Below are 24,000 nucleotides of genomic sequence, written 5' to 3' on the forward strand. Positions count from 1 at the left end.
AATAAATGATATTATTATTATTATTATTATTATTATTATTATTATTATTATTATTATTATTATTATTATTATTATATTATTCATTATTATTATTATTATATTATTATTATTATTATTATTATTATTATTATTATTATTATTATTATTATTATTATTATTATTATTATTATCATAATTCAAAATGGGCACAAGTTCGTATGGAGCAAGTATAAAACGCCATTGACTTCTGAATATTCATATGAATAAAATGAAATAAAACAATGCAAAATTTAAATGGATGATACTATTATTACTCTTATATTACTATTGCAATTATTATTATCACTCAAAACAAGCTCACGTTCAGACGGAGCGAGCATTAATGACCATCAACTTCTAGATATTCACATGAATAACATTCGATAGAGTGTTTTAAAAAGTTGGCAAAAATAACACCAGTTAGGATGAGAAAAAGCTGGAAAACCCACTGAAATACAAATAGAAGAGAATAATATGACAAAAAAATTGAGGGGGAAAGAAAAAGGCCAAGAAAGAAACTGACAAGGAGTCAGGAAACAACCCACCGTGTCTGGGGCTCCTCTGTAGGGAGATGACCTCGTCGTCGTGGCCAGGATTCCCTCTCATTCCTCCACCTCCTCCTCCTCCTCCCATTCCTCCTCCACCAATACCCATTCCTCCTCCTCCGCCACCACCACCACCACCGCAGCCTCCTCCTCCTCCTCCTCCACCACCACCACCGCAGCCTCCTCCTCCTCCCCCTCCCACTCCCTCGCTAGACGTCCCTTCCTCACGATTTTTTCCTTCATCTGGGGATGTCGCCCGGTAGACGGCCTGCAATGGAGCCGTTGTCTTTGTTGAGGTCTCAGGCGATATCATAATCTATTCATACATCATCATCATCATCATATATTCATTCTATAAATCGATTAATTATTGTTTACCTCAGTGACTGAAAATATAATGTCAACTTTCAAGCCTTTATTATTATTATTATTATTATTATTATATTATTATTATTATTATTATTATTATATTATTATTATTATTATTACTATTATTATTATTATTATTATCATTCTGTTAAAAAGAACGGCAGAATTGAGCGAGTTGTTTTACATATTGTTTTTTCTTCGATTTTCCTTACGATTCGCATCCAAATTGTAAGGAAAATCGAAAAAACAATATATAAAATCAACTCGCTTCATTCTGCCATTCTTTTTTAACAGCATTTGCCTAAAAGAGGGTCTTCTACTAAAATATTATTATTATTATTATTATTATTATTATTATTATTATTATTATTATTATTATTCAAAACAGGTCTACGGAGCAAATATTCCCTTCTGAATATTCATATGGATGCACAAAAAAAAAGCTAGTTAAAAAGTACTATCTCAAAATACATAAAATGGAAAAATTACGCGAACGTCAAACGCAAACACATCAATTCAAACAGCTGTGGCAAAATAGGTCAGAGGCAGGTGGGAACAATCCCACAGGTAAGCCCATCCTTCAACGCCACAGGAAATGCCGAAATCCGCATTCTTCTTAGTCAGGCGGGAGAGTCTGCCTGCATCTCCTTTTACTCCGTTCCGTCTCACTGCTTATTCTTTGCACGTTCCATTCAGACGTTTATTTTTAGCAATAATGATAATATGAACACAACTATCAACTTGCTATATGACACAAAGGTCAGTGATGCAAATTATACAAACTTTGAGATTTGAAGAACTTACTGAGCTCCAGTAAATCAGGAATAATTTCTGGTTCAGATGATAATTAACGGTAAAAAAAGTTGTTACATCACATAAAGGTCAGTATTGAAAACGATAAAGACTGAAATTGTAAGAGCTTAGTAACCTTCAGTCTTCAGCCAGGAATAATTTCTCGTTAAAGATGAGAATTAACAATAAAAAGTTCTGGAATCCAGTGTCTCCAACGGTCCAGATTTATGAAATCTTTTCGCTGATTTTTAAGGTTCGTTTCCCTTTACTGTAAAAATTCCGCTACAGGTTTTACGAATTTTGCTTTTTCCAATGTTTAATTTTGTCATTTTGATGTTAAAAACCATTAAAACGAAACTAACAGTATATCCTCACCTTCGTAGCCTTATTTTGGGCGTGGCCAAAGCTGACGGTATCCTGCTCGCATTGGTGAAGGGGAGTTCGAGTCTCACTCACGCTGGTTCGAGTCGACACTTCGATTTTGGGGGAGATGATGCCCTGTGGATTCGACATCAGTTCAGCTTCATCGACATTGGATGACTAGGTGAAAGGGGGGACGGGGGCCTATACCTTACCCTCGCGCCACAATCATAATTAAGAATTCGAACGTTATCTAACAGACATAGACGATTGTGACTACAGTAGATTCACATCAACCGTGCATTTGATGTCTATGACAGTCCCTTACGACGCTCCTGATTGGCTGTTGATAAGCTAATCACGGGATTGGAAACTCTCAGTCTCTCTCTAGAGTTCACATAGGCTGGATGTATGTTCCGCCTCCCCTGAAAGACGCATCCTTCAGGAGACGTGGAACATATATCCTACCTATGTGAACTCTCGAGAGAGACTGAGAGTTTCCAGCCCTGTCATTGGCTTATCAACAGCCAATCAGGAGCGTCGTAAGGGACGGGCCCAGACGTCAAATGCACGGTTGATGTGAATCTACTATAGTGCCTAAATATGAAACGTGACTTTTGAAGGAATTTTTGTATCATCATACCGTCAGAAGATTGCTTCGGAAATAGAATAAGTCTTCTGTTTAGGCAGCAAAATCCTAATAGAGAATGATAAAATATGTGCTTTGAATGAAGTTGAGTCTCTTTGAATTACTGCCTTCATTCTCTTCTAAACATCCATAACTTCTACATTTTCCAAGGGCATTTACAAATCAATTGAAATTTACCAGATAGTTATAGTATTAGATTACGAATATATAAAAGGCTAAAAAAAAACAATAGCTGGTATCTATCAGAGGTACATTGAACAACGCGAGATTCTAAGTATATGGGTCAACAGGTATGTATATATATATATATATATATATATATATGATATATATATATAGATATATTATATATATGTATATATATGTATGTATATAGATATATATATATATATATATATTATATATATATGTATATGTATATATATCTATATATATTTATCTGTAATATATATAAATATATATATATGTATATATATATATATATATATATATATATATATATATATATATATATGTAAGTGTTTACATAATAAAAATATGGAATGTTAGTCCATATATATAAAAGACTAAAACTAAAGAGGTCAACCAGATTGCTTGCAGGAATGTGATCAGACTAGAGACGCTAAAGATGACGTATACAATAAAAGTAGGCTAAGATAACATGCCGTCACCTGTAGTCATTCAATTGTTTTATAAACTTTAGTCCAAGCTTCCTGCTTGAGACAAACACCGTGACCTATAGCTCAAGCGGCCTACGTGATCTGTAGCGTGTCTCATTTTGATTGTGTGTTCGTATGTAACTATGTCATCTGATAGTATGTTCATATGTTCGAGCTACTATCTGCTTCCTTCATAACTTGTAACAGAGATGTAGAACAGGGCAGAACAGAGTTAGCTATCGTCATTAGAAGACCTGTATCTCTTTACCTAAGCTTTATCATGTAGAGAGAACAGAAGTAGCCATCATCATTGGCAGAAGCGATCAAGCTATCGTTATTAGAAGACTTGTACAATCATATCTGATCTTCAGCATGTAACAAAACTTCAGAAGAATATATATATTTTTATACTTCGTGTTTTCTACAAGAACCTCCTCACCATGAGTTTAACACATCGTCGTCATAAACAAGAAGATAATCCCGACTTCGTAAGTGATCTACAAACCCCAAGACACTCCATTGAAGATGGAAGTGCAATACCAACCGACTTAGCGTAAGATTATCGCAAGTCTAACATTACCTCATAGGGCGCCTTATTATACAAGGCACAAAGCCCTAAAAAATATATATAATATATATATTATATATATATATATATATATAATATATATATATATATATATTGTATATATCTATGTATACATGATATATGTTTAGACTAGAACCTAGCACGGGAGACAAGACGGACTTTCAGTGCTATTTGGTCCCGACTAACTGGGTCTGCCCTAACCATTTTTAACTCCAGAAGGTATCACATTTCTAGTCTTTTTAAGTCTCCTTGAAAATTTCTCAAGTCAAATATACTTATTACGAGATCACCTTGGGTAGAAAGTGTATTAAATATATAACGACATAAGAAAATTTACAAATTGTCTGGGGAGCCATATACTAAGTCATTGTCAAATATGATGAAAACAAAAATGTTATGTAGCTGACTGATGCCTCTTCATTATTAAGAGCAAATGTTTTTGTCATTGCTTGTGGAAAGGCTTGATTATAATAATTCGTAACTCCAAAAATATTCATTCTTATAACAAAACTCCTGTCAAGACCACAACCACAAAAAAAAAAGAAATCACAAAATAATTTGCATTCTTCTTTCACAGCCGACATGTTTATCATCAACCGAACACTTTCAGATACAATAAGACGCAGTGCATATCCTTCACAGCTGCAAGACGAAGATCATAGTTATTATCTTAACAAGCAAGGCTAACTCTCCATCTGCAGCTCAGTAGTAAGTGGTAGCATTAATTTTTATGAATGGAAGGGCTCACGACAGACAGATGTTATTGGAATATTGCGTTATGGCATGTGTAGGAAATAATAGTAGCACTTTCTTTATGAATGAAAGCTTGCATGACAGTTCCAAGGTGTCGATATTCTTTGCCCAATAAATCAAGAAATCATTCAGAAAGTTGCACGAATATCACAGTAATCCACCCCTTTTAGAAGAGCATTCCCCACACACGATATTAACAATGGCCTCGTAGATACATTGAACAACGTGAAGTAAATTTTCTCGCAAGGAAAACGAAAAATACTTAGCAGACATTTCTGGAGAGCTCATTGCACGATATGATTTATTGGCGTTCCATTGGCAAAGTGTATAAAATGTTTGGACAGAATTCCAATTTTTTATCGCCTGGCAGTAGAAATTCAAGGGCATTAACAAAATTTGATGTTATTAATGAGAAAACAAAGGGCTCAAAGTTTTCTCAAAATGCCACACTTTCTAATTTACGTATATTCTTTTAAATTCAGCTAACCAGTAATGTATAACAAAATATCGGTTTCAACAAAATGCATTAAATTTAACACACAACAGGAAACTGAATTTCCTTGAGAGAGAATATTTTCAATTAAAGGCGAATTCTAGGAAGGTGCTAGAAAGTTTACAAAATGAAAACACAACTAACTGGAAATTCCAACTAAAAGACTAGTATTGTATGTTCCCTCGTAGTTTTCCAGTGAAAAACTTGTAGGAAAGTTCTTCCAGATTTCTAATTGATATAAACAACTCACATGGACGTACTTCGTCTGTTTCCAGTTGAAAGCCATAGGTTTCCTATGGAACATTACCTTACAAGGAACTAGTTGCCTTCAAATTAAGAAGAAAAGTTACTTGGAGTTTTTTTATGCAAGCTTCCAGATAAAAAAAATAGGACAAAGTCTTTAGTAGGTTTCCAGTAACAAAGAAAGCCCTCAGGTTTATAGTGCATGAATAACTTGATGGAGAGTCCTTTGCACATTTCCTTTGTAAGAAAATTTACTGGAAAATCCTTCCTTCGTAGGTTAAGCTAAATAAAGCTTATTGGAAAGTCCTTCATAGGTTTCTATTTAAGGCAACACACTTGAAAGTCCTTCATAGGTCTCTTTAAAAGACAACATACTGGAGAGTCCTTCGAAGGTTTCCAAGTCAGGACAGTCAGCTTACTGGAAAGTCCTTCATAGTTTTCCAGTCACGACAATCAACTTGTTGGAAAGTCCTTCGTAGGTTCCCAGTCAAGAAAACCAACTTAATGGAAAGACCCTCGGAGGTTTCCAGTTAAGACAATCAACTTACTGGAGGGTCCTTTGTAAGTTTAATGTATACAAAAATACCCCAATGAAAAATCTCACAGGTTTCCATTCAAGAAAACCAATTTACCGGAATGTCCCTCGTAGGTTTCTAGTAAAGACATTCAACTTACTGGAAAGTCCCTTGTAGGTTCCATGAGCAGATCGAGATCCACCCCGGAGTAGGAGAGGCGCTCTGCTGGTCTCGGGAAGAGGAGGTCCCTGACGGAGGACTCGAAGACGGCTAGAACGGCCTCTCCCGATGTCTCCTCCTGGACCAATTCCAGGTACACCGTCTCGGCCTCCAACACCCTCTCGAGCACGCTGAGGTTGTTGACACCGACGAAAGTCTGGAATGTCAGTTTATTTGAGAATTACCTTTTCTTTACATAGCATTCTGGACCGAGTCTCCCGACATGGATGGAGTTTATGGCCACAGATATTTATGTTCATTTATACTTATTTAGATTTACTCCTATCTCTTTCATTATTTCACTCGTTTGTTTCTTTCATTGCTTCTGCTCTATGGCAAGGACGCTTACCATCTAATCGACAATTCGGTTTAAAAAGCTTCTCTTCTGGGAAGAAGATTATCTGAACAATAAGATACATTAAGTGGAATTACTGCAAATAATTAGACCTGTGTAAGAAATGATGAATTCTATCGCTAACAAATTCGAAGAAGGATCAAAGAATCAAACTAAACACTGAATTCCATTACTAGACATTTTCAAGAATATAAGATGTACTAGCAAAGCAAAAATAAAGAAGATGAGCTATAAGTGCATTCTAAAATCATACTTTCCTTTTATTTAGTACACAGCGTTCTATAGTTCCTATAGAAATGATATTAGCTTACAAAGGGTTGCTTTCTTACGTTGTCCCTGGACATGGGTGTGCATTAGTAAATACTGTAACTTGCTAAATGTAATGAAAAATGCTTTTTTTTATTGGGAGAAACAACGTTATGTATCATAGAAAAGATGCGCATTAATGTGAAAATGATGGATTCTACACAAAATGATATTTTGTGACCTTTTCTTACATTGCAAAAAAAAAAAAAAAAAAAAAAACTGACAAAAGCAGTTACTCGACTAGAGTCCTTTACCTTTTTTTTTTATCATCACCTTCAAAGAATGAATTCAGCAACTTACTCTACTGAACTTGAGTTCATGAATTTTTCAAAAGGTCAGAAGCACTAGTTTAAACCTCACCGAGCAATTAAGTCCCTGATTTACTTTTCCCAACTTGATTGAAGGATTTTCGTATAGTTCAGAAGTAAATAATCCACGCAGAACAAGGAACCCCTGATATCATGAATTAATTAATTATTTTTTCACTGAACAGAGACAAGCATATATCCCCAACCAACAATGAATCCCTAGGCTGTGGTTGAATGAATAAATTTCTCATGGCTCTGACATGGAATGGAATGGAATTGAAGATACAATTTAGGCTATAGGCCAAGGGCTGGGACTTTTGAGGTTATTCAGTGGTGAAAGTGAAACTGAGAGTAGAAAGGTTTGAAAGGTGTAACAGGAGGAAAGTCTCGCAGTTGCACTATGAAGCAATTGATAGGAAAGGGTGGAGAGGTAACGATATGGGTTACAGCTAGGGGTTGAAGCATAGTGATTATATTAATCCCCATCAAAGAACAAATCCATAACTTCATCTTTCGAACTCGAAAGATGAAGTTATGGAACATTATCAATCCACACAAACCAAGGAAATCCCGCGACTTACTCTTTCGAATTTGAATTTCTCATGGTATAACAAAGGGAAGACCGGAGGAAGCTTGTTGGTGCGAGTGTGGAAACCTAGAAGACACACCGATAGGGAGCACCGACCCCTGCCGGGCAGCCACACACCAGGGCAGGAGACCTGTGGAGAGATAGGACGTTAGCTTTAGTCTAGAAACCTTAGGATATTGATGAATTAGCAATTGTGAGCAGCATCAGGAAGTCATAAATGAAGGCGGGAGATCTCTGTAAAATGAGGACGTTAGCCATACCAAGTAGTACCAGTAAGTCAAGCATCAGGGCAGCAGACCTGTGAAGAAGGATGGCGTTAGCCAAAGCGAGGAGACCTCTGGAAAAGGATGACCTTAGCCATATCAAGCAGCACCATGGAAACCACATACAAGGGAAGGAGACATGTGCAGAAAAGTGACGTTAGTCATAGCAAATAGTATCAGTAGCTAAGCCATGCTTCAGGGGAGAAAACCTAATGAGAAAAAGAGCATTATCCATTGCAAGAAGCGCCAGAAGCCACACACCAGGGCAGGAGACCTGTGAAGTATTGTGACATCAGCCAAAGGCAAAGGCAAAGGCAGAGGCAAAGGCAAATTTTTGCAAAGGCAAATTTTCTATCGACCCCCACAGCAAGCAGTCCCAAGAGACCACAAACCAGGTCAAGGTTTAATTTCCATGAAATTTAGGCCGCCTAGACAAGCACTGTGGCACTTTGGGCCATTCAGCTCTTTAGAAAGTGAGAAGAGGGAGTTAGTGTGGTTGGACAGCTGGGTAAAGGGATCCACAAAATAAAGGAGGTGAGGTATACGGATATAATAGACTGAAGAAAGGGATCTTTCTTAAATAGTGACCCCAAAGAACATTGTAATCATAAACGAAAGACTTCAAATATCATAAAGATAACGTCCCCCAAGAAATATTAATCGTAGATAATGAGCCCCGAAAACACTAGGGGGTCATATCTGTGAAAGATCGGAAGAAAGGCTGCAGAAATATAGGGGTGAAGTGAAAGGCCACAAAGTTGGCTCCGCTAGAGGACGAAAGGACGCTGACGCAGCAAATACCATCTAGTCATCCCTACAGTGTAACACTTGAGGTGTCCTGATGGCTCTACCCACTTGGGGGACGCTAGGAGAGGAGAGCTGTGAAAAAAGATAACATGAGCAATAGTAATCGCAGCTTTGTTGGTACACTATTAAAAATAGTATACACCTGAACGAGACACATGGGAACTGAGATACCATTAATAATCAGTCGCAACAACATCTACGTTCGATTTCCAGGGACAGAAGTGACCGGTAGCCAAACAAAACACCTGGGTAAGAGACAGGTGGAAAAAGATGACGTTAGCAATGTTTGTTTGTTTGTTTCAATGTTAACAGTAGGTGTGTTAGGCATACTTGTAGTAGTATAGTAGATTCACATCAACCGGGCATTTGACGTCTAGGCCAGTCCCTTACGACGCTCCTGATTGGCTGTTGATAAGGCAATCACAGGGCTGGAAGTTTCCAGCCCTGTGATTGGCTTATTCCAGCCCCGTGATTGCCTTATCAACAGCCAATCAGGAACGTCGTAAGGGACTGGCCTAGACATAGGATAGACGGTTGATGTGAATCTACTATAGTAGTAGTAGTAATACCAGGTAGCCGCGCACCGGTATAAGGGACTAGCGGTTAAATAAGGCATTAATAATAGAAATAGCAGTGCAATCAGTGGTGCCGGGTGGCCATACACCGGGCCAGGGGCCCAAAAATGAATGATGATTATACATCGAAGCTTTTTAGAAGTGTAGCCTAAGTATCTGTACTTGTGCAACAGTTGTAGTAGCACTACCAAATACTTGGGGACAGTGATGATTCATATACAAAATCCTTGGACAGCAATAGTACTAATACCAAAGACTGTCCATAACAATAAGGATAAACAAATGCCTTCTCATCAACAGTAATAAGGCCAGCTGTTGGACAACAACAACAACAACACCAACAATAATAATAATAATAATAATAATAATAATAGCATAATAATAATAATAATAATAATAATAATAATAATAATAATAATAATAATAATATGTGGGGCGCGTGGAGGAGTGGGTTAGGTTCGTCAATAGACTTAAGTCAAGTTAAGCAACATTGGGGCTGGTCAGTCGTTGGATGGGTGACCGCTCTCCTCGGCGTTGATTCCTTGGGAAAGGATCTTTACTATAATTTCCTCAGTCTACTCAGCTGTAAATGAGTACCTATCCCTAATAGGGTAGGGTCCAGCTATGGGTTAAATAGCAAAACTCAGCAATGATGGAAAGAAATGAAGGAATAAACGACAACGACGTAAATGGAACCTCTGGCAAACAGAGGAGCTTCGTCCGGCAACCAGGTATTCAACCCAATTGTAGGGGAAGACGGTCAGGTACTTGGATGGTTTGTCGTCATCCAGCAACTGATCACCACAACGACAGTAATCAACAGCCTGAGATTGGAGCTACAGAGGCAAAAAGGAAGAAATGGACAAGAGAAGAAAATAAGGAAATATGGAGATGCTACATCAGAAGCAACCCGACGGAGAGAGGATATAGAAGAAGATTGGCCAACATCTGGAATGACCAAGTAAGGAACATAAAGAAAAAGAACTGGCTCTCCCCAACAGAAAGAGAAGAACTGGAAAGGGAAATATCACACGACAACGAATTACACGAAGACGGACTGAGAGACGATGCCACAGAAGACGACAGGGAGGATGAGGTATCAAACAACAACGACACACGAAGAAACACGACGAAGTAACAGAGGAGGACGGAATAATGGGTAGAAAAGATTAGACAATGGATGGAGCCAGATACAGAGAGAACAAAGATCCCCTCCATGAAAGCCTACAACACCAAGAAATTAAGGGAGAAAACAAGTGAGGTCAATGAAATAATGGGCCTAATACACACCACCAGTATCACAGAAACAAATAACTTGATATGCAGGAGCAAGATTAGTAGCAGAACTGATGGGGGATTCGAACACCAACACCACCATCACAAACAACCCAACAGAAACCAAAACAGCAACCTCCTTGGAAAAGGCGCTGGAAAAGCAAATCATGGTGATGAGATCTGACTTGAGTAAACTGAAAGAGATGGCAGAAAAAAAGGCTAAGAAGCAAGAAAACAAGGTAGGAACTCAACGAGAAATACAAAGTACAAGAGAGGGGACTAAACAACACAATAGAAGAAGATGTTAAAACAGAGGCTTAAGGCCAAAGCACACAAGATCCAACGGTACATGAACAGGAATAAGGGATACCAACAGAACAAACTATTCGGAAACCAACCAACCAGAAAAGACTATACAGCCACTAAGAGGGGAAAGACAACACCCAGAAATTCCTGAGCCGAACCAAGTAAGAGGACTCTGGGAAAAACATATGGAGCAATCCGGTATCACACAACAAACATGCAACATGGCTCCAGGAAGTCAAGGAAGAAGAAACAGGGAGAATAAAACAAAGATTCACAGACATCACGACAGACACAGTCAGACACCAACTAAAGAAAATGCCAAACTGGAAAGCCCCAGGTCCCGATGAAGTCCATGGATACTGGCTCAAAAAACTTCAAGGCCCTACACCCACGAATAGCAGAAACAACTCCAGCATTGTATCTCAAATCACCAAGCACCCAAATGGATGACCACAGGAAGAACAACCCATCCTTAGTACAAAAAAGACAAGAGTAAGGGAAATATAGCCAGTAACTACAGGCTATCACCTGCCTACCAATAATGTGGAAGTTACTATACAACACATCCCTACCAACAGAAAGGCTGCAGAATGAAGTGTAGGGGCACAAAAGACCAGCTCCTGATAGACAAAATGGTAATGAAGAACAGTAGGAGAAGGAACCAACCTAAGCATGGCATGGATAGACTATAAGAAAGCTTTCGACATGATACCACACATGGCTAATAGAATGCCTGAAATATATGGGGCAGAGGAAAAATACCATCAGCTTCCTCAAAAATACAATGCGCAACTGGAATACAATACTTACAAGCTCTGGAATAAGACTGTCCCCACTACTCTTCGTAGTAGCCATGATTCCCATGACAAAAATACTACAGAAGATGGATGCCGGGTACCAACTCAAGAAAAGAGGCAACAAAATCAACCATCTGATGTTCATGGACGACATCAAGCTGTATGGTAAGAGCATCAAGGAAATAGATACCCTAATCCAGACTGTAAGGATTGTATCTGGGGACATCAGGATGGAGTTTTGAATAGAAAAATGCGCCTTAGTCAACATACAAAAAGGCAAAGTAACGAGAACTGAAGGGATAAAGCTACCAGATGGGAGCAACATCAAACACATAGATGAGACAGGATACAATACCTGGGAATAATGGAAGGAGGAGTATAAAACACCAAGAGATGAAGGACACGATCAGGAAAGAATATAGCAGAGACTCAAGGCGATACTCAAGTCAAAACTCAACGCCGGAAATATGATAAAAGCCATAAAACACATGGGCAGTGCCAGTAATCAGATACAGCGCAGGAATAGTGGAATGGACGAAGGCAGAACTCCGCAGCATAGATCAGAAAACCAGGAAACAAATGACAATACACAAAGCACTACACCCAAGAGCAAATACGGACAGACTATACATAACACGAAAGGAAGGAGGGGAGAGGACTACTAAGTATAGAGGACTGTGTCAACATCGAAAACAGAGCACTGGGGCAATATCTGAAAACAGTGAAGACGATGTGGCTAAAGAGTTGCATGGAAGAAGGACTAATAAAAGTCAGCGAGACCAGAAATATACAGAGAGGAGGGAAAGACAGAAAGAACAGAGGACTGGCACAACAAACCAATGCACGGACAATACATGAGACAGACTAAAGAACTAGCCAGCGATGACAATGGCAATGGCTACAGAGGGGAGAGCTAAAGAAGGAAACTGAAGGAATGATAACAGCGGCACAAGATCAGGCAACCCTAAGAACCAAATATGTTCAAAGTATATAGACGGAAATAACATCTCTCCGTATGTAGGAAGTGCAATACGAAAAATGAAACCATAAACCACATAGCAAGTGAATGCCCGGCACTTGCACAGAACCAGTACAAAAAGAGGCATGATTCAGTGGCAAAAGCCAACCCTCCACTGGAGCCTGTGCAGAAACATCAGCTACCTTGCAGTAATAAGTGGTACGAGCACCAACCTGAAGGAGTGCTAGAAAACGATCAGGCAAAGATCCTCTGGACTATGGTATCAGAACGGATAGGGTGATACGTTGCAAACAGACCAGACGTGACGTTGATTGACAAAGTCAAGAAGAAAGTATCACTCATTGATGTCGCAATACCATGGGGACACCAGAGTTAAAGAGAAAGAGAGGGAAAAAATGGATAAGTATCAAGATCTGAAAATAGAAATAAGAAGGATATGGGATATGCCAGTGGAAATCGTACCCATAATCATAGGAGCACTAGGCACGACCCCAAGATCCCTGAAAAGGAATCTAGAAAAACTAGAGGCTGAAGTAGCTCCAGGACTCATGCAGAAGAGTGTGATCCTAGAAACGGCACACATAGTAAGAAAAGTGATGGACTCCTAAGGAGGCAGGATGCAACCCGGAACCCCCACACTATAAATACCACCCAGTCGAATTGGAGGACTGTGATAGAGCAAAAAAAAAAAAAAAAGAAAAAAAAATAATAATAATAATAATATTTTCAAATACAATGAATTGCAACATCAGTGGAATTGATTTTATACAAGGGTGTCTGCTAAGAGGTGGCCGATGTATACAATATGTAACTCGGACAGCTCTCAGCAGATATCAGCCTTGAATAAGAAAAAAAGAGAAAATAGTGAGAACTGAAAAGACATCATATAAAATCTGTTCTACTGATGGTGCCACCCTTTTTAATAGAACGTGCTGAAAAGAGGGCCTACTCCCTTCAAATAATAATAACAAAAGAATGAGTAGTAGCAGAATAACAACAGAATCAGTGGTAGCAGAATAACAACAGATTGAGTAGAAGCAGAATAACAACAAAATCAGTAGTAGCACAAACAGCTGTACCATCAGTACTAAATGTACACTTAATTGGCAGATGCTATCGAGCAAAAGCACTCCATAACCTGACGGAACATAATCCACCTGTTAACAGAAATACAAAATGTCCAATAATACATCAAAATGGGTCGTCCCTAGATCCTTTTCGTTGAACTGCACTTATAAAGTAATAAATAATTATTGTTTTTTTGTTTTGTTAAGTCAAAGTACATAATATAACAAATAAAGTAATATGGATGTTATCGTTAACATAATAAATGAATCAATAAAACTGAAGAAATATTCTTGAATTTCAGTGCAAACTTTCAACATTATAAGTAAAATTCTGTCAACCAAAGTCATTACTTTGAAAAACATCTAATCTGGTAGAAGGGCATACACCGCATACCCAATTTTTTTTTTCTTAATATAACTAAAATAAAATGTTCAAGTATTTCATCTTGTATATACCTATATATGCAATGACATTTACAGAAAAAGGGTCCAGTTTTGGGAAAAACGAACACCCCCCCCCTAAAAAAAAACTCCAGGTACGGGCCTGCGTTGTGGATTACCGTAAAATCATAAACAAAAGACTGCAAAGATTATTAAGATAATGACTACCAAGAAATATTAGTCCAAAATAACGACCCCCAAAAAACCCTTGGAAAGAGCCATTAAAATTTAGAACTGCAGTTGTTCTCTTGCTTCCAGGATCCTAATCGGAATACCTTTCTTTGCAACTATTTAAGTAAATGTAGAATAGCTTTATTTTTCTATTTTTGCTTCCTTTGCCAAAGAATAATTAACATTGTTAAAGATTTTGTGAGACATTTTGGAAAAGTATGCCTCTTCTCTGATTACGCCCGGAAATATGTGTTTGTGTGTGTGTACATATATTTACATATACGCACACATACATACATGCGAATCTAATGTATTTGCACGGAAATATATGCTGAAACATAATTAAATATGCAGTTTATACAACACAGACAAAAAAAAATCATCACATAAATTTTAAGAAGTTAAGAGGATTAAGCGTCTGAGTCTTGGGGGATATAACTAAACCTAATTAAAATTTAAAAATAAATCAAGTTTACAAAGTAAAAGTCAGGAAATAGAAAAAAAAATAATAATGTATACAGAAAATAGAAGATAATTTTGTATCAAAGGCAGAGTTTAGTTAAGTTAATATTTGTAAGATAATAAGGGTTTGAATTCACTTTTAGTTACTGCTTCTCATTGGGTGTGCTTTTTCATACACTTGGACAATTTATTCTCTGTAAATGACCTTTCGTGTGACTCAAAAATACATACGGCAAATTTACATAATTTGGCATTTTTCTCGTTGCAATTATATCACACTGATCGATAGTATTGATATTTGTTTTGCTTTCATTCTGTAAGGAACATATTTATAAAATTATAATTATCGTTCCAGTGGAAAAATATTATCAAAAGTATCAATACTTTTCGTACCCCCAAAATACCTCCAGACTCGAGCCTTGATTTAATTGGGCAGGTAATGTATGGCTGGAAGCCATTAAGGCAATTATGCTTCATTATACTATTAAAGTCAGAGGAATTATCGCTTATTACAGAGCATTTGCTCATGAATAAGTGCCTGTTTTTCGACCCACTTTGTATTAAAAAGGGAATTGTTTCAAGGAAAAGGAAAAGAAAATGTTTTGTTTGGGCCTCAAATACTTCTAGTTGCCTGTTCGAATGGTCTGTGAATTTTGCTGTTCTTGTCGGTAATACAGTACAGTAATATTCACGTATTTTTGTCTTTCTTACTATAATTGCAAACAGAAAAAACTCTGCAATTGCCTAAGAAGGAATAAGTGCAAAATATTTCTTCCATGTACTTCTACAACCTAAGATACTATGTTCCCTTCATCCGTCAATAATCAGAATGAGTCTGATTACATATATCTAATATAAATCTGTATATTTGTGCTTGTAATTCAAGTCCTCGATCAAAACACATCACACACACAAATATATATATATCATATATATATATATATATATATATATCTTATATATATACTAATACACACACATATTATATATATATATATATATATAATAATACACACACACACACAAATATATATATATATATATATATATATATATATATATTATATATATACACACACACACACACTTATCTTTACATGCATTTTGTTATACAGCCTAAAGCTACAGCAATAGAAACATACACTGATTTTATCTAGCAGATTCCAAGAACCATTTGCCTATTGCAAAACGGAACACTGTTTAATTTAAGTATTAACATACAAAAAGCTCCTTTATGGTATCCGTAAAGTAGTCGCCAAAATCATCTCCCTACTTACCGCATGGATGTCAATTTCCGTCGTGATCTTGAGAGCCTTCCTGGGAGTGTGGGGCATCTTGGCATCCAACGGCCGCTGATTCAGTAAAGATTTCGAGCTGTCCGAATGGCTGTGTCTGGCTCCTACTTCATCTTGCAGCCGTGTCTCTCCGCTGTCACCGTCCTTCCCTCACGAAGCCAAGCACTCGAACGCATTCCGCTCGCTTCTCAGACGCCTATTGGAAAGAGTGCGCTTCTTATCTCCACTGCACGCATCATGCACTCCCGAGTCCCGTCAAGTTCTTCCGCCTCCTATCGCTGCTGCTCAGTGACGTCATGAGGCGTTCAGTAGCGGCTGCTCGGGTATTCAGCATCTCATATGTACTAGTCCCATCTCCTCGGCTTCACAGGTTAACTTTTCATCGAAGGGCTCCTTTTAGGGGGTTTAAAGGTAGGGTTAGAAAGTCAATTAAAATTTTCATAGACACGCAAGACAATTGTGATTATGCATCATGTACCTATTTGCAATACACACGCGCGCGCGCACACACACACATACATACATACATACATACATATATATATATATATATATATATATATATATATATATATATATATATATACACACACACACATGTGTTATAAAGTCCAGTTCCAAAAGTAAAAATAGGAAAAAAAATCATCGCATTCTTCCAGTGCTCTTGATATTTCAGGCCGAAATAACTCCTCTAATATGCTCCTGGGTTTTGAAATAAAACGAAGTTTTAAAGCCTAATGACAAAATTATTGCGGTAACAAAATCTTACAGAAAACTCTTCATAGAGCCGGTAATTAAAAACAGCAATACATTCATTTTTAACACTATTTTTCCATAGGGGATAAAGTAAATAAAGTAATTATAATAATAATAGCCATGTCTCATTCTAGCTAACAATGGGATGGTGTCTTTGCGTAAACCGTTTAATCACAGCGTTAATTATCTAACACAGCTGTCACTGAAACAGGAAACACGCTGACGATGGCCGCACGCACACAGAAACACACGCACAGTTACGTGCACTCGACAAATCCCTCTGTATTGATTAAATAGCAAATAGCCCTCATCCTTTCCCTCTCAGTCGCTGGAATCACGAAGTATATTGAATGAAAGAAAAGCGTTATTTTTAGCACTTTATCACTGAAAAGAGCATTGAGCAATCCTGCATTCATCTTAGGTAAAGGAACTTTTATTTCCCGGCGTTTATTTCTTATTCACTGAAGAACACGTCAGAAAGACAGATTAGCCTTTGCAGTTTCGTATGATAATACATTTGACCTTCGTCTTTCAGTTTAACTCTAGTTCTTTGGAGGATTTTGTAGCCTACCATGATAACAGAACACCATCTTGGAAAAACTTTTGATGGCAACCCTTCTAACGCGTGACACACTCGAGAATGTCCCGTTTCTAACTCGATTACTCCTATTCTCTTGACGCTTCGCTACGCTATTCACCAATGACTGATATGATCTATGATTATTTACGTCGATTTAGCAAATAAATTCACTCTTATTGCATTTAGATTGATTTTACAGCACTGACGTCCACGTCGAACTCACTACAACTCGGCCATTTGGAAGCACACTATTTGTAAACAACCCGTTGCTATGGCAACGGCAGCGTTCCCTTCGAGTTATAAGACGATCCACAGGAACGTCTTGAAAGGGGAAATGGTTAACTAGTAAATTGTTAAATAATGTATTGATCTTTTAAGTAAAAGACAATCTCTCTCTCTCTCTCTCTCTCTCTCTCTCTCTCTCTCTCTCTCTCTCTCTCTCTCTCTTCATGAAATAAGAATACGCGTGCTGTGACCTGAGTTAATAATAATAACCTTGCTTCTAGATTACTAACTTTTCAGATATTCTTAATACTTTCTCTCTCTCTCTCTCTCTCTCTCTCTCTCTCTCTCTCTCTCTCTATGATCACACACAGACATCCAACTTTACAAACAGTTACAAATAGGCAAATGTGAATATATGAAATAATTAAATGCGTTCCGAATCCCCGCCAAAAACAGAGTTAAACAGACAGTTCTTTAGTGTATCAAGTATAGCAAGTTTTAAGAAACCGAAATAGAGAGAAATTCTTATATGAATATGAAACACCAAAACCTTTGATGAAGGGAGGAGAATAAAATCAAAAGAGATGTAAAATTACAAGTGATTCACCGAACAAATTTTCGCACAGTGTTTCCTCAAAGATGTTCTTCTTATGATTACGTTGATGGAAAATACATCAACATGGCGTTGAGAGAGAAAAGAAAATACTGCGTAGAACTCATCCTTTACGGAAAACAGACATCACCAGCTGCACATCCGACGTCAGAGAGCTCGGGACATTCTCCTAGAGACGATGTAAGTGTTTTCCTAAAGAATGATCACTCTTAGAACCCTGATGCAACGGATGTCCGTAGTCGCCGCCGACATTATGTCATTTTTTTTGTTTACTTTCTTCGCAGTTGCGAGATGTCGCCACTTGCTTGAGGACGTAAATAGGAAAATAAATAGGAAAATGAGCGAACGCGTAATCCTGAGATTGGAATGTTGCGTGCATGAAGATGTTTGGTCTAGTAAGTATTATATCTTCCGTGCTTTCATCTGTTGGTGGCTTCATTGAGTTGGAAGTAATAAGTAATGAAATTATCAGAGATAAAAGACGATTTAATGTAGATGAAGCTTATGTAGGAGAACCGTGGCGTGTTCTGGGAAAAGCTTTCATTAAAGAGAGAGAGAGAGAGAGAGAGAGAGAGAGAGAGAGAGAGAGAGTCTTCTTCACGTCTTCGAACTAACGCCAGAAGAACCCTGAGAGAGAGAGAGAGACAGAGAGAGAGTGAGAGAGACTTTTTTACTCCTTCGAATCAACGCTAAAGGAAACCTGAGAGAGAGAGAGAGGAGAGAGAGAGACTTTTTCACTTTCGAATTAACGCTACATTAAACCTGAGAGAGAGAGAGAGAGAGAGAGAGAGAGAGAGAGAGCGAGAGAGTCATCTTCACGTTACAAAGATTAGGATGTCTCAAAGACTTGTTAGTCCATCCGAGGAGAAATCGTGTGTTCACTTACCTCTAGGAGCAGGTTTTACTGTCCATTCACAGTGTCCTAATGATTTTCTCTAGCTTTCTTTTAATCCACACCGTTGCTATTTACAACTTCTGGTGGCAGTTTATTCCATGTGTCACTTATCTTGCATGTAAAGAAGTTCCCACAATGACATGTGTTGTATCTCTTCAGTTCTAGTTTCCATCCATTACTTCTTGTCTGGTTTTCGTTTAACGTAAATAGGTTGCTGTCTACTTATGTTCTGCCTTTCAGTATTTTGAATGTTTCTATTAGTTGTCCCCGCAATCTTCGTGTTTCTAAGCCATACATAGTCAGACTCTTAAGTCGTCTTTGGTAACCGTTTTGCCTGATGGATGGAATTAACTTTGTGGCTCTTGCTTCTACCCCTTCTAATCTATTTACGTCCTTTCTTAGTGGTGGCGACCAAAAATGTACTGCATATTTTAAAAATGAGGTCTAACTATTGATGTGTAGAGCTGCAGCACCGTTTCCTTGTTTCTGTATTTGAACTGCCTCTTTGTGTACCCCATTAGTTTCTGTGCCTTTTTTTGCAGCTTTTATGCACTGTCTTGTGGATTTTAAGTCCTTGGTAATAATGAATCCAAGGTCCTCTTCTTGTTCTATACTATTTATGTCAATCTCAAAAAGAAAGAGAATTTTCTTCACGTCTTCAAATCAACGTCACAAGAACCCTGAGAGAGAGAGAGAGAGAGAGAGAGAGAGAGAGAGAGAGAGAGAGAGAGAGAGAGAGTCTTCTTCACGTCCTCGAATCAACGCCACAAGAACCCTGAGAGAGAGAGAGAGAGAGAGAGAGAGAGAGGAGATCTTCTTCACGCTTCGAATCAAACGCCCAACAGACAAGAGAGAGAGAGAGAGAGAGAGAGAGAGAAAGAGAGAGAAAGTCTTCTTCACGTCTTCGAATTAACGCCACAAGAACCATTAGAGAAAGAGAGAGAGAGAGAGAAGAGAGAGAGAGAGAGAGAGAGAGAGAGAGAGAGAGAGAGAGAGTAAATCATTTCATCTCCTGAGAAAGGCAGCTGAGCAACCAATGGAAAGGTATAACTTGTATCTGGATGCGTATTTCCTCCACTACAAGACGAGGTCGTTTTCTGGGTCAACCTGACAATGACTCATATAGCCAAGTCCTTTCCTTACACACTATCACGTAAGTACCCAGTTTTTACATTTTTTTAACGGTGATGCTTACGTGCGTGTACAAGGCATCAATATTCAATGGGGTTCAATGCTACATTCTTTGGAAATCAATCACATTTTCGATACAAGAGTATGTGGTTATAAGCATGTGTTCCTGTACTTTGAAGTAGGCATGCTAATATGTGTGTATACACACACTCACACACACACACACACACACACACATATATATATATATATATATATATCTATATATATATATATATATATATATATATATATATATACTTATACACACACACATAAATATATATATATATATATATATATATATATATATATATATGTATATATATATATATATATATATATATATATATATATATATATATATATAAATATAAATATATATATATAATATATATATATATATATATATATATATATAATATATATATATATATATATTAATGTTTATGCAAGTACGCATATATATGTGTATTATTTATTTATTTAGTGTTTAGATTTATATATTTATATGTGTGAATGAAAATGGGAAACGAAGCCCAAAATACGACTGAAGAAGGAAAATATCGGCTGCTGTGATGTCGAGAATGCAACACCCTTGAGACAAAACGGTGTTGACGTCATCATGACGCGTCAAGTGATGTAATCACATACGAAAACGGCCGCCTGGAATCCAGACTCTCGCTCGTTCGTTGATGACGAATTCGTTTGTTCAACGACTTCGTTTGCTTCCTTCGTGACTCAACAAAAGAGGTTAGTAACTTTACCGTCAACTAAATGAAAAATTTGAGGCGTCTCATTTATTTAGTCTTAAAGTGAAAGTGAATTTTTTTATCTGCCAAGGTTTACGAAGAACATGTCTCAGTCTGTTTATCAGAATATTCTATTGAAATGGCCTGCTTTTCCTTGTATTTCCTAGAAAATATACCGAAGCGAAACCATTCTCTTTAAAACACCTTTTTAAAACATCCTTTTCAAACATTTGGTCAAAATATTTCCTTTGAAAATATGTTTACAACGTTCATCTACAAAACATGTGATGAAACTATTTCCCTTTGAAACAGTTTGAAATTTAAAGCCTCGAGTTGCACCCTATAACTGAAGAGTTTAATTGAATTATGCCCTAAAAAATGAAATTGAAAATATGATTATTATCTTTGTACGAAAAATTTCCATTTTCTCTCTCTCTCTCTCTCTCTCTCTCTCTCTCTCGTTTGTATTCATGGATTTTCCTATTTTTTTATCTCTCTCATTTCCTGTCTCCTTAATCAACACTTCCTCTCTCTCTCTCTCTCTCTCTCTCTCTGTCTCTCTCTCTGTCGAGCACACTTTCATTTTCTCCTCTCTCTCTCTCTCTCTCTCTCTCTCTCTCTCTCTCTGACTCTGTAGTGTGCACATTCTCTTTCTCTCTCTCACTCTCTATCGAAAGAGAGTAGACCTCTCTCTCTATCTCTCTCTGTAGTAGCACATCCTCTCTCTCTCTAGACAGAGAGCAGACATTCCTCTCTCTCTCTCTCTCTCTCTCTCTCTCTCTCTCTCTTTCTCGTTCACACACTCTCTCTCTCTCTCTCTCTCTCTCTCTCTCTTTCTCGTTCCAACTCTCTCTCTCTCTCTCTCTCTCTCTCTGTTGTAGGCACATTCTCTTTCTTTCTCTCTCGAAAGCAGACCTTCCTCTCTCTCTCTCTCTCTCTCTCTCTCTCTCTGTAGTGTGCACATTTTCTCTCTTTTTTTTTTCACTCTCTCTCGAGAGAGCAGACCTTCCTTTCTCTCTCTCTCTCTCTCTCTCTCTCTCTCTCCCTCGTTCACGCTTTCTCTCCTCTCTCTCTCTCCCTCGTTCGCGCTTTCTCTCCTCTCTCTCTCTCTTACACACACACACTCTCTCTCTAGTGTGCTCATTCCTCTCTCTCTCGTTCACACTTTCTTCTTCTCTCTCTCGTTCATGCTTTCTTCTGCTCCTCTCTCTCTCTCTCTCTCTCTCTTCTCTCTCTCTCTTCTCTCTCTCCTTGGCAAGAGCTCCAGGAACCACTTACTGCAAAGCTTCCATAAAACGTCGAATTGCCTTCCGTTCATCACGGTGGTTAGGGGCGAAATGGTCCATGGTCTTCGATTTCACGACCCTACCAAGATGTCCATTCGACTGCCGGGAAGCCGAATAAATGAGAAAATCACGTTTTTTAAACCTTTTTTTTTTTTCTCTCGCTTTATTATTTTCCCGTTTGGAGTTTGGGGAAAGTGTGTCATGGCGCAGAACGTCAGGGGTCGTAATTTCTCGTTATGCGGTGCAGAGAGGTATTCCTCGAAGATCGTGTGTGTGTGTGCGTGCGTGTGTGTGTGTGTGTGTGTATGTGTGTGTGTGTTTCCTTTTCTCTGGGATACGAGTCGGATATCTGTTGTTAATGCGTTTACTTTTTATTGCATCTCATCTGTTTTTTTTTCTATTTGCTTATTTACCATCTAAAAATTATTTACAATATATATGTAATATCTATATATAGTATATATATATATATATATTTATTTATTTATTTATTTTTATTTGAGAGAGAGAGAGAGAGAGAGGGAGAGAGAGAGGATATAACGAAGTTTATGTGATTGAATAATCGAAGCAACGCGAACTCTCTCTTATCTAGTAGAAAAAAAGAATACATATATATATATATATATATATATATATACTATATATTATATATATATACTATATATATATATATATATACCTGACAACACAAGCGAAAAAAGATTAAGTCCCAAGAAAAAAGAAAGAAAAAAAGCACACACACACAAAATGCACATTGGCAGAAAATATAAAAAAATATCATTAATTGCCAACTCAGAGCACCGCTATCTACTCTCGTCAAGTGATTCAGAGTAAATACCCCTTAGTTCCCTTTGTCCACTCTCTCCGAAGAGCCACTGCATTGGATCTTCATTACTAACACGGGCTTACGATGAGAAAATACCAATGAGGTGTCACGCCCCTTTTTACGAGAGAGAGAGAGAGAGAGAGAGAGAGAGAGAGAGAGGTTAGTCGAATGAATACTAAGTCTCTGAAGTTATAGCTACCAGGAGCGCTGACCTCGAGAGATAGAGAGAGAGGTTAGTTGATTGAATGGTATCTGTCTGACATTATAGCTACCAGAAGCACTTGACTTGGAAAGAGAGAGAGAGAGAGAGAAGTTAGTCGATTGAATACTATTTGACTGACGTTATAGCTACCTGGGGTCCTTTCTTAGAAAGAGAGAGATAGACAGAGAGAGATAGACAGAGAGAGAGAGGTAAGTCGATTGAGTGCTATTTGACTGACGTCATAGCTACCAGGCGCACTGACTTATAGAGAGAGAGAGAGAGAGAAGAGAGAGAGAGAGAGAGAGAGAGAGAGAGAAATTGTCGATTGAGTGATTAGCAATTACCTGACATCCTAACTACTAGTAGCACTGAATTAGAGAGAGAGAGAGAGAGAGAGAGAGAGAGAGAGAGAGAGAGAGAGAAACTGAAGCATGCTATAAATATGTTTTGGAAAATGCAAACCACTGAAAAATTTCTTGTCAGCGAAACGTATAA

The 24,000-nt window shown here is 37.8% G+C and overlaps 1 protein-coding gene across 2 annotated transcripts in view; it reads right to left on the reverse strand.

Annotated features, from left to right (window-relative positions):
* Positions 1-16,587, reverse strand: part of LOC135202327 (uncharacterized) — a 30,203-nt gene extending 13,616 nt beyond the window's left edge. For both annotated transcript variants that reach the window (XM_064231676.1, XM_064231675.1), the window contains exons 1-5: positions 16,183-16,587; positions 7,755-7,892; positions 6,146-6,361; positions 2,100-2,222; positions 564-831 (exon numbers count right to left, since the gene is read on the reverse strand). In XM_064231676.1, coding sequence (XP_064087746.1) covers positions 564-831; positions 2,100-2,222; positions 6,146-6,361; positions 7,755-7,892; positions 16,183-16,239 — 802 coding nt within the window. In that variant the 5' untranslated portion in view covers positions 16,240-16,587. The remainder of the gene's footprint in view (positions 1-563; positions 832-2,099; positions 2,223-6,145; positions 6,362-7,754; positions 7,893-16,182) is intronic.
* Positions 16,588-24,000: the final 7,413 nt, after the last annotated feature.

This window comes from Macrobrachium nipponense, chromosome 30, assembly GCF_015104395.2.
Source record: "Macrobrachium nipponense isolate FS-2020 chromosome 30, ASM1510439v2, whole genome shotgun sequence".
Classification (NCBI taxonomy): domain Eukaryota; kingdom Metazoa; phylum Arthropoda; class Malacostraca; order Decapoda; family Palaemonidae; genus Macrobrachium; species Macrobrachium nipponense.